Source organism: Lutra lutra, chromosome 4 (genome assembly GCF_902655055.1).
Source record: "Lutra lutra chromosome 4, mLutLut1.2, whole genome shotgun sequence".
NCBI lineage: Eukaryota > Metazoa > Chordata > Mammalia > Carnivora > Mustelidae > Lutra > Lutra lutra.
Genome location: NC_062281.1, coordinates 96,031,524 through 96,044,363, shown reverse-complemented (window position 1 = coordinate 96,044,363; position 12,840 = coordinate 96,031,524). Strand labels below are relative to the sequence as shown.

The following is a 12,840-nucleotide window of genomic DNA, read 5'->3' as shown; positions in this document are numbered from 1 at the left end:
GTTTCTACCTCCAGGTCTCATATTTGGTCCTTAATGAGGCAATTTGGGACCCAAAACCCAATCCTCACTTATATGCAACCTTCCTGGAAAAAGCAAATTATTAAGAGTTAATGTTGTGCAGCAGGGATGCTAACCAAAGGAAAGATCATTTGGCTGTCCACTAAAAAGTGTTATATAGGGAGCCTCTCCACTCCTGTCTTTTCTGCCCATATGACACAGCAAGTAGTTCCCCAATCCTGGCTGATCAAGTGGTTCCCCTGCTTCAGATCTTACTTCTTTGATACCATAAGCATAAACACACTCTATTTTTCTTCCTCTAGCAATTATTTAAAAGTCTAGTGTATGTCAGGAGCCTGTTCAAGGAGACAGTGATGAATGTAATGAATGAATGAATACTGTAAAGAATGAAACAGAAAGGTCCATGCCCCTAGTTATTCATGCATATATGAATAGAGCAACAATGTGGTATTTAAACTGTTATGGCCCTGCCTGGACCAATCAGAAGAGGTGCTGGCTGTACGTAGTCCCGGAGCAGGATTCTGGAAGGGCAGTGATACCAACCCTTTGGATTGTGTGGAGAACCAGGGAAACTGGGAGAAGTGTGGGGATAGTAAAGGGCATTTGGAGGGTTCAGGATAGCAGCTGTTTCCCATCTTGTATGAAAGTATTTCAGTACCTTTTACAACTGATGTGGTTGAATATGAGCCCTGGTAATACGTACCATGGGAAAACCCAAATGGCACAACATGGCCAAAGTGAGAATAGAGGGTCTTGTCTCAGAAGCATGAGAAATTATTCATGTTTTAGAATGGAACTCCTTTGGGTAGGGGATGCAGTGAAGAGAGTGCAAAGAGAATAGCAAGTGAATGCAGTACCTGAATGGTTGTTTAAGTCTTCATAAGCAACGGACTTTTTTTATAGCATTCTGTGAAAACAAAATACCCTTAATCTTACTATTTACCTGAAGCGAGTTATGATCTCAAGGTCCTGATGTAAAGGATGAGGGTATGTAAACAACAGATGTTTTAGAGGGGAAAATAAAAATTAGTAACATTTGAATTTAATGTCTAAGTATTAATAACCCCCTCTCTCATTGTCTTAACGGGAGACCATGGTATGGAATGTAACGTCCTAAGTAAATGACAAGAAGTAGAAGCAGCAGAAGGCCCATCCCAAGTATTATAGTAGCTGCAGATCTGGTCGGCCTCTAGGCAGTAAAGAGTGGATATTTCCCTCGGAACTGTATTTATTTCTGAAGACAAAAAAAATTGCATGTTAGTTTTAATAGGCTGTGGTTTCTCACTTTTCATGTTGAAGCCCCTGGGTCCAATAAAAGTCATTTTTAAGTAATAAATTTTAAGAAAGTGACTTGTAAGGGAATCAAGAGTTTTGAGAAGTATGTCTGGGAGCTATGAGTGCCTAGAGAGAAAACTTTTAGGTCTTGTTTAGTGTCCTTAATATCATGATTTCAGGAAAAGGAAAGAAGATACCTCCAGATCCTGTTTTCAAGCTTATGAGAAGAGTTATATTGTTCAGAGCATGTGCGTAGCATCTTCTTTCAGAAGTTTGCCAAAAACTTAACATAGGGTTTCTCAGTTTGAGATTTTTCTGGAGAGATGATGCAGATCTTTAAATTATTTCTCAGAGGTGTCTCTGACCTATGAAAAAAAGTAAGAACCACTGGCATAATGGAAAAATTCATTCATTCATTCCACAAACATTTATGCATTGCCTATTATACAGAAGGTACTAGTCTAGGCACTGGGGATATAGCATAGAGAGAGTCCAGTGAGGTCCCTATTCTCAAGGAATCTGTATTCTATTGAGAGATTTGGGAAGGTTTATGGGAATCAGACACCAGGGTTTAGCTACTGGTATTGTATAACCAGGTTATTTGCCTCTCTGAGCCTTCATTTCTTCATCTATAAAGTAGGAATAAGGGGGTAAGAACAAAAACGATGCAGCTATCTAGCACAAAGGCATAAATTCAATATATAGTAACTATTATTAAACTCCCATCACCAGGAGGAAGTAGGTATAGGTCAGAGAGCTATCACTACTTCATTTTTATAGATAAGAAGTGTAAGTGTAAAGGGGTTACATGCATGATGTTAGCCAAGGGAGTGATTAACATAGCTATGATCTGGGCTTGCTAGCTGATAGGCTGACTGGCTCTTGATTTTCCTTCTCCACATTCTTTCCCTTAATTAGGCCTCTACCAGATTCATCAGCTTTAAAGAACCATTGAATTATTTATTTAAAACACGGTTTGGCAAACTATGGCCGACTGCCTGTTTTTATATGGCCCTCAAGCTAAGTGTAGCTTTTTATAGTTTTAAACGGTTGAAAACAAAGAGAAATAGCGTTTTGTTATACTTGAAAAATCATTTCAACTTTAAATTCCAGTCTCCATAAATAAAGTCTTATTGGAACACAGGCACGCCCATTTGCTCAAGTGTTGTCTATAGCTGCTTTCATGCTACAGCAGCAGAGCTAATGGTTGTGACAGAAACCATATGGACTGAAAAGCCTAAAATATTTATGATCTGGCCCTTTACCAAAAAAGTTTGCCAGCCCTGCTTTAAAATGTCATTTTCTCTTGAAGACATACCAAATACATCATACAACTTCTGGATTGGGGATGTGACATAATTTAAAATTAAAGAGCCAAGTGTAACTGAGAAGTCTGGAAAGTGAGACACTTTGATCACCGCAATTAGAATATTTAAAGAAGACAATAGCTAGTATTTATGAAACTTTCAGAAGTATGAAGGCATTTGATCCTCACAGTAATTCCAAGAGGTAAGTGCTCTTTATATACGAGAGCTGAAATTCAAAAAGGTTGGGAACCATGTCCAGGTCACATAGCTAGTAAATGGCTGAGCTGGGATTTGAATCGAAGCCTATGCTTCTATATATTAGACGAAAACCATATAAAGGATAGCCTAAGAGCAGAAGTAAGAAACTCCATATAGGTAGATCTACCCAATCTTCTCTGCCTTTTCAAAATCTACTCTCTAAAATTACCTTGTGGTTAGTTTCTTTTCTTTCTTTTTTTTTTTTTAATATTTTATTTATTTATTTGACAGAGATCACAATTAGGCAGAGAGCCAGGCAGAGAGAGAGGAGGAAGCAGGCTCCCTGCCGAGCAGAGAGCCCGATGCGGGGCTCAATCCCAGGACCCTGGGATCATGACCTGAGCTGAAGGCAGAGGCTTTAACCCACTGAGCCACCCAGTGCCCCCCTTGTGGCTAGTTTCTTCTTTCTCTTCCGAAAAATGGGGAAAATGCCTAGCTTGTAAGTTTACTGTAAGAATTGAGATAATGTATTTACAATGCCTGGTGTCCTATCAATGATAGCTGCTACTATTTCATTACTATTGTGCAGTTAACGTTTTTGTAAGATGCGTGGGTAGCAAATCTGTTAAGGCAACTCTGGAAGAAGAAGATCTGACAGAAGATCGTTAAATATGTTCCCTTGTCCCTGAAAGGCCCAGCAAGCAGTTGCCTAAACTAGGCAGCTTTTTCTCCTGGAAAGGGTTTCTGCACCTGTGGTGAAGGAAAGGCGCAATAAAGGCTGCTGAAGTTGGGATGAGGGGTCAGTACTTGACAGCCAATGCACAGTGCTCACTTCTGTCCAAAGTCTGGGCCTGATATGAGAATCAACATCAGCATTTGGAGAGGAACCAGCTCTCATGCTGGAGAGGAAAGATGGGATACAGTGGCTGGGAGGTTAAAGGAGAATAAGCAGTTGTAAGTTTCACTCCAGAATTCTCTTCTGTGAGGAAGCAAATTGGGAAGATTGAGACATAGGAAAGGGCTACACCACTACTCTGAACCCCGACACTGGTGACCAAGGGAAACCCTCGTGGCCAGAATAGACATTAGAGAAATGTGGCCACAGGTATCTCACCTGGTCACCAACCTAGGGGTTTCTCTGTCGCCCAGGAACAAATAGCAATTCCTTTCTTTGTGTGGGCCAGGCACTGTGCCAAGTGTTGTGACTATACTTTCTCAGGTGATTCTCACAACCATCCAGTGAAGCAGATACTGCTAGCAACACTTTATAGATATGAAAACTGAAGCTTAGAAGGGCTAAGTGACTCCATTCCCAGAACAACACTGCTAGTAAGTAAGCATCAGTCAGGATTTGAATCTAGTCTTTGGACATCTATTCCACGGCCCTTTCAATTACTCCTCAGTTGCTACCCATGGCCTGTGACTTATGTGGGTATCAATTCATTCAAGAAATATTTATTGAGACACTGTTCTCCTAATAAGTACAACTTGGAAATGTGCCTTAGAAGGAGGACATACTGCAGCAAAGCCCAAACAACACAAGAGGGAGGTTGGAGGACAGTGGGAATGGGGAACGACTGGTAATGGGTATGGGGCTTCCATTTAGGGTGTTAAAAATGTTGTAAAAGTAAATAGTGGTGATGGTTTTACAATGCTGAGCATACTAAAAACCACTGACCTATACACTTTAAGTGGGTGAATTTTATGATATGTGAGTTTCTTTTCAAACAAAGCTGCTAAGAAAAATAAAGAGAAAACTAAAAGACGAACATACCAAAAAAGGATCAACTCCACAAAAGTAGGATAGAAATAGGCACAGTCATGAGAGCTTTTATATCCAAAAAATATAATATAGGATGGTATTATATTACAATTTGATTTAGGTACATGTCACAATAAATTATAAACATAAAAACAGAACAAATGAAAAATTCTAGATGCAGAGTTGTCGCACCCTGCGCAATGCATTCCACTACTGTGAACTAAAAAAAATGGTGCTCTTGCCTTTTCCTCTCTTCCTGTGTAATTTCCATGGGGTTATGTGAGGCTCCAAACTGAATTTTCTAGGACAGCATTTTCCATAGCAACAGGATGGATTCAACAAGGAAATGTTAGCATCTCGTAGTTCTGGTCTTGTACTAAGTGCTCTACAAAGAAAACAACTGTGCAGCATTTCTGGGCTTCACTTACCACACTTTAAGTTGATTGATAACCTCTGCTGCTAACTCTTGAACTCTGGTCCTCCCTGGAACTTGGCTGAGCAAGTGCAACTTAGATTAAAAAAAAAATAAATAAATGATAAATAATAAATTAAAAAAAAAGAAAACTTCTTCAAAGGACACAAGAGGGAATGTCAAAGCCAAGCAGCTGTGCGAACACAGTTAAACCACAGAGCTCTAGCTATAGATGGCAAAAGGTCATCCTGAAACTGCCTACAATCTACTGGTTAGGAGTCCAACTGGCCTTAACCTGCCTGGGCCTCTACTTCCTCATCTATTTGAAAACCAAAGCCATCCTTTGTGATAAGTTTTAATACCTACTTTACTATTAGAAATAAAATTCTAGATAACAACCCACCTACAATGTTTTTAAAAAAATCGGTGTTAGAATTTACAATAACCATTTCAAAATGAGTATGTCAGATGTATCTAAACTAGAAGACATGATGAAATAGTCAAATGCTTAGTATACCTCCTTATAAAAAATAACTTTGGATTTTAAAGAAGCAAAAGATGGGAGGCCATTCCATCCAAAGTTGTAATAAAATGGTCTTATTTGTATTTAATAAGAGAAGCAGGGCTCACAACCCAAATCAAGTAACAGACTGATAAAATGGAGAAAATCAGGCAGAACTAGGCCTTATCTGTAATGTGAAGCCAGAACAATTTTCTTATGCTGTGCTACAGGATGAGGCAGTGAGGTGTCATACAGGACATATCTTCTTTCTTGATAACCTACATGTATGGAGAGCCATGCATTCACTAAACTTAAAGATCTTACAGATGGGTTAAAGATGCTGGATCAGAAACACAATAATTTCCATAACACAGATTATTATAAGGCTTCTATATAGGATGTCATGAAGGAAAAATATTTTCAAAAACAGACCTTACAAAATTCAGTGACAGTCTCACATTTCATATATCTCTACTACCGTAATAATTTGTGAAAGTATATGTTTTAGTAAGTAGGGGAATAATTTGAATTTGATACACATACTATCTCTGTTAATAAATGAGTTCCTCTTATAACTCTCTCCTGGTACTTTTTTCCCCAGCACCCAATTAGAAAAAAAACGCAGAAGAGTAAAAAACCCAGCCTACAAGTATGCTTGTTCATTTTTCAAAACTCCAAAGCTTATTTTAGAAAACTGAAAAAAGAGAGAAGACTTATTCAAAGCTATTTTAAAGGAAGAACAATTTTTAAATAGGTTTCACAGGTGAAAATTAAGATGTTTGCAGACTATTTCTCAGAACTATCAACGAATATAATGGTGTGTGGGGGGATATTTTTCCTGCAAAAAAGCTATGAATTCAGGAAGAATCTCATGTTATCATTAGTTACAGATGATAAATGTGCAAGAGAACAGTAATGCACAAGTTGAGCCTAATGAGCCTAATACCCTTTTACTGGACCACAACCTAGCAAGACAACCTTTAAAAAAAAATTGCATTTACTCTTGTCAATTTCTTATCATATTACACACTGTTTAAAAAAACCTTAGCCATTTTCCCTCCAGAGAAACATCAATTTTATATTAAGAAATTTTGAGAAAATACAATTTAATGTTAAGTAACTTTTTAAATAAGCAACTTACACTGATGTTTTATATTATTTTTTTATAGGAGTATGAGCTTTGAAGTCAGACTTGGATTTGAATCCTGATTCTATCACTCAATATATAAGATATGTAAAGTGCTTAGTAAAGCTGAAGGCACATGTTAAGTCCTCTAATCAAAGCAATGGTAGCTGCCTTTTATAAACACTTACCACACATGCTTTATGAGTCTTACCACATTTATTTCTCTTACATTCAATGAGATTAACCCTGTTTAACACACAAAAACCCTTAGGTTCAGACAAGGCTGAGAAACATGCCCAAGGCCTGAACCGAGGTGTGTCAGGAGCCAAAGCATCAATGCTAACCATCATTAAAAATTCTTGTGTGTGTGGGAAGGGCGGAGGGAATTTGAGTGTGTGAGCATGTGGGTGTGTTTGGTGGGGGATCCAGGAATTTTCTATGAGAATTAGACATTTTTCACACTGATGAAAAATGTATAAAAATAGTTAATATTCATGTTCTGATTATTGATTTTTTAATATAATTGCCTTAAGATCAAATTTTGCCAAGACATTTCAGTGCCTGGGTTTGCATTTGTGTTTGCTTCACAGCAGAGCCAGGTTCTGGTTTAGTTGGGGGAGGCGTATGGAGAACAGAGACTGACTAAATGGGGAAATGATGCAGTGAAGATAGATGAAGACCAGATAACATCGCTGTGTACTACAATGACAGTAAAGAGTCTGAACTGAGAAACGCAGTGGGAGAACGGAGTCACCTTGTGGCACACACAGCACCTGGCAGATGTATGCAGAACTCAAAAGAACCTGTGAGACAGCACTCCACACACAATCATGTTACAACTGACAGTTTTGTTTCGGTGAAACGTCATCATCCATCATATTTCACTAATGTTATTTTAAATTTTATTGGTTTTATAGTTTTGCTCATGTCTATCTATAAACTTCTTTGGGTTTTAGACTTGTGCAAGAGTTATAAACATAAAACATTATATGTAGCTTTATGTTCATATATACTTAGATAACATAAATAATGGAGTAAAAAGTGAGGAACTAAGAGAGCCTTTCTTTATTAAAAGGGGATGTGCATTATTTAAGTTCGAAAAACATGGCTTAATACTGTACTACTTGTGCGCATGGGCGTCAGCAGGTCATTTAACCTCTCTATCACCATCTTACCTCATAGGATTTGTAGGATTAAGTGAGATAATGAAAGTGAGTGCCTGGCCCACAGAAGGGATTAGGAAAGTTGTTGTCTCGTTCTTCAAAACAGGGAAGATACAAAAGCTGATATAGTCCAGCTCTTTTACTTGTGGTCTTGGGACTAGGAGTATTGATAATCACCTGAGCTTGTTAGAAACTAAGAATCCCAGGCTCCACCCCAGAGCTACTATATCAGAATCTGCATTTTAATATAGTGCCAGCTGATTTAATATATGCACATTAAAGTTTGAGAAGCACTAGTCTAGATCCCCACAGAGAAGGCTGGCAGTAAAATATACTGCATTTTGTACTACTATGTAGGTTAATCTCAGCGATTAGAGAAAAGCCAGGTATAAATGACCAAAACAGACTATCCTACCCTGGGGTTCAATATGTACATTATTTTACTACTGGTTCTTCATAGGCTATATATCCCACAGAGTGGGATCCTCTTCAAATGGGATCAAACTTCTAATTCAGAAAGACTAAAATAAATTTTTAAATGCAAAATATTCATAAAAGCATTCTGAATAAACAAATTTTAAGATCACGTCAATAAAACGTTTTTAGGTCTCCTGTGCCCAATAACAATTAAAATCATTTACGTATGTTAAGCTCATAATTAAATATTTTGGCCCACAAGAACTAGTCTGACAAAGTACTGGCTCTGTTTACAATGACTGTGTGCTTACACTAGCAAAACACATTGCAAAAAAAAAAAAAAGTATGACTTTGTACATAAAATGTATTAATTTTAACTGTTCAACAAAAATATTAGGTCACACCCAGTAGTTACGATTTTGTTAGTGCAATTCACCTAGAAAATATCTATGTTTTTCTCCTTGAACTCAGTGGCCCTATACATTTAATGCTTACTTCACTTAAAAAGATTAGATACTGTTCCTGGAAGCAAAGAAAACAAAATTAACAACTAATATCCAGGAGAGCCAATAATATATAAAATGACCTTGATATCATCCGCTTAAGGGCTATTTTGATAGAATCCAAGCTTGAACTATGTTATTTATTGCTCTATGTTCGCTACATATGGGCCATAGAAACCACATTTGAAGACTGTAATGCAAAGTAGATGATCATGTGTATGTGCATGTATGTATGCACGTATGTATGTATGTATGAAGGTATATATGTACATGTGTGTATATATGCATATGTAGATACGGTTTGGTCTACTAGGCAATTCTTATAATCTCTGTGTTTCTGATATGACCTAGGTCAAAGGTAGAGTCCTCCTTTAATCTTTCATGGTTTCAGGCAATCCTGAACCAAGAGTCAATCATAAACTGCGAGGTATATTAGTCCAGTATAGGTAAAACACTCTAGTCCATGGTGACTATGACGACTGTAACTTAATAAGAGAATGACAATCTGACACTCCTGGTTAACTCCTATTTTAGAAGTGTATATGCTATTTTGCAGTCCTTTGGGCCCTTAATACAATCAATCCACTGTTCTTAGAACCATACAATCTTTCTCTTTCTAATACTTCAAATTTTAATAATTTCATATAGTAATCAATATAAACTCTATATATACATACACGGACAATCCAGGGAAACACAAAGAGATATTTTTAGCTTATACTGAAACTATATTATCATTTTCCTATTAGCTATTGCAAAGAAAAGAAACCATTATCTACAGTTTGAATTCACTGAATGATATCTCAGCAAACAGAAAACAGGTAAAAAAAAAAAGGCAAGCCATGTTTTTCTACTAGAGTGGTTACACACGTCCCTCTCTAGAAATCCAAGATATTTTAATCCTTCCAGATTTCAGATATATGATAAAAAATCTATACCCATTTTTCCTATCAAAAATACTCCAAAAATCCTCTGTTCCTTAGTCTCAAACTAACTGGATCCCTTTGAGAAAATAAACACAATAGGGTACTGGCCAACGAAATAAGATGTGTATTAAAGAAAAGAAAATCTTAAACCACTTGGTCTCTAAGCCTTAAGAGAGTCTAATAAAGACTTTTTTTTCGAGTTTTTTTTTACTGTCAAGAAACTTGGATATAGGTAAGTTAAGAAGAATCCAAATATATGCTGAAGAAAGGTACTTGTTTAAGAAAATCCTATTATGCCTTGCATGAATTAATGAATTTACTTAATATTTTGTATGTTGTTTCTTACTCAGTTCAACTAGCATTTGGCATGACCAAATTTTAATTAAATTAAGGAGTTGGTGGTGCTTTGAATTAACATCAGATGCTAGTACTCATCTCCACCCAGTCATCCTTTTATCCTCTAATGTGTCTCTGAAAATGGCATGTGTTCTCCAGGCAACCCAACCTTTTGACAAAGGCAGATATATACGGAACGTTACATAATCATTTCATTATCAAGGTCACTATCTTCCTTTGGTAGGATTTAATACATTGAAACAACTTCCTTACATAACACTTTAGATAGCTATGAAAGCATGAATTTGGTCCCATACCAAATTTAGTTTCACTGAGAAGTGCAACCCTTATCTAGAGTCACCATTAAATTATAAAATGCAGTAAATACATATATAGTTCCGCACTAACTTTATACTCTAAGACATCAATTGAATGAGAATCTCACTATATATAGAATCCTGCTTGTGTTACTAGACATTAATATACTCATATGAATATAGCATTCAAAGGACATTCTTTCAAAATTATTGCCTATAAGAAATTCTACACATCAATTTTCTTCCTTTCAAATGGCAAAGTAGCTTGCAGCCTCTATTATCTATACAGGAAATGATTCAGGCCAAATGCCAATTTGAGATAGCCAAGGCCACTTTCAAAAAAGAAAGGTTGGCATATTTTTATAATTGCTCCTAGTGCAAAGATACCTGAAATATGATCAAACAATAGACTGGAGAAGATGAAGGTAATTTTTCAGATTTTTAAAGCTCAAGGCTTAAGGGAATGAAAGTAGTGTTGTCTGAGAGGAAGCTTACTAGTAGACATCTGACTGGCTGTCTGGATCTGATGACCTAGGGAACGTAACAGGAAACCTTCACCCAATAAGCACATATAAGGAGCAAGTGGCTTTGATTTCTGACACAAAGCAAATGTGTCTGTTTCATGCAAAAGATATGAGTGCCTATTGAAGGAATGTAAAGCCCCTTTTGTTTGTAGGGGAAACAAAGAACAGGGCTAATACAACGATAGGGGGATTTCTCTGTCATAAAAGAAGTGTTTCTTTTATCCACTTAAGAATTAATTTGGGCACAGAGGAATGGGACCTTTGGAAGCACTGATCCTGAACACATTAGAACAGAACAGTTCTACTTTTTCTTCTCTGAACTGCCAATGTACATGATGGAGTGAGGGAGATGGGGGTGGGTGGGTGTAGGAATCAAAAAGAATATGAAGACACCCAGATGGAAATGATACTGGTTTGACCTCAATTCAAGAAGAAATGTTTAAAATGGCTAACAGATGCCTCTTGTTAAAGTGTAGCACTGGGGGAGGAGGAGGCAAGAAGAAATTCTGGACAAAGTAGGAAGGAGGTCCTCAGAGTTGGGATTTTTTAGTAACAGCTCTTGTCCCAAGACAAGAAAAGTCACTCAAAATGTGCCAAGGCCAAAAGGAGTGCCTGGTAGTACGCTCAAGTACATTTAGTACCACTTAAAAACTAACTGAAGTGACACCTACACAAACTCCCCTGGCATTTTTGCATCTGAAGACATCACAAGCCCTTTCTACATGCTGGCCTTATGATACTTCTGTAAGGCCCGTATCAGAATTCTAATTTTTATTCATAAGCGAGCTAAGGCACAAATAGAGCCTGAGTGGCAACAGCAGTCTGCAATTTTGTTCACTGTAACACACTTCCTCCATTTTAAGGTAGGCAACTCTAGAGACACTGTGAGGAAATGTCCTTAGAGGCAGCAGCTGTAAAGCCCAATAAAATCACAAGTCTGGGGAGGTAGCGCCCTCTCTAAAGGCTCAGTGATGGAGTTCAGGAGATGCCTTTCACGTAAGAGTACTAATGAGTGCAGTCCTTTAAAAAGGACACCAAATCACCCACGAACACAGGAAAAAGGCAGAAGATACAGTTTTCTTATTTCCCCCCACTGTTGAGACTGGAACAGTGCCAATTTTAACAAAACATATAATCCAAAATCTTAATCTTCACTGGTGCAGTAAGATTCTAAGACCCATATTTTGCTAATGATTTCAATGTTTTGATCAGATGCATTTCCACATCCTTGAATCCAGACAGTTCTCTTCTACCATAACCAAATTATCTGTATGAAATGTAATGCCAGGATCTGAAGGAAAGAATGCATACGGTCAGCATACACTGGTTCTATATATTTTGAGAAACACTTAAGTACACAAAGGAAGCGTGCAATGTTAAAGAAACGGCGTAAACAATACTGGTGGTTTGTCTAATGGGAAATCCAGTGTCCTTTCAGGAAACTGAAGATACTCAAAAGTTGCTCCCCAATTTCTATTAACAACCCTCTAAAAATGAACATTTTCTTTTGATACAAATATACAAATTTAAAATAAGTGTGCAGTTCAGAATGGCCTACCATTGTCAGATTGCTTATGTGCCAGAAAATATACAGTCAATAAAAAAATACCAGAGAGGTGGGGACAAAAGGCTCTCTGGATCTGAACAGCAAAAATGAATTTCACTTCAATAGGTAGCGATTCGTGGAGAAAGTGATGTCCTTGGAAACCAGTAGCACTAAAAGATGGCAGGTCACAAATCTGGTGATGGGGGATAAGACGTATAGTAAGGCCCATTTTCCTGTGGAAGAAAAAAAAAAAGACAAGAACATTAAGTAATAAAACCAATTTAAATGGGAATGTGAAAGAAAAGGATTTATAGTCAATGATACCACATTTGTAAAAATGTCTAGCTCATGCCTGACCCTGAGCAAGGTGTGCCATCAAAACGATTCCATTTCAGTCAGTCAGAGTATAAAGTGGGCAGAGGTCATTAGGATGATAATATTCTTCAATAACATTATTCCTTACTGAATATTCTAAATGCCAGATACTTTATAACAGCACTTTTCTTTC

The 12,840-nt window shown here is 37.3% G+C and overlaps 1 protein-coding gene across 2 annotated transcripts in view; it reads right to left on the bottom strand.

Annotated features, from left to right (window-relative positions):
- Positions 1 to 6,200: 6,200 nt before the first annotated feature.
- The window catches only part of GDAP2 (ganglioside induced differentiation associated protein 2), a 72,668-nt gene continuing 66,028 nt past the window's right edge, over positions 6,201 to 12,840 (bottom strand). For both annotated transcript variants that reach the window (XM_047725490.1, XM_047725491.1), the window contains exon 14: positions 6,201 to 12,565. In XM_047725490.1, the coding sequence (XP_047581446.1) occupies positions 12,518 to 12,565 (48 nt within the window). In that variant the 3' untranslated portion in view covers positions 6,201 to 12,517. The remainder of the gene's footprint in view (positions 12,566 to 12,840) is intronic.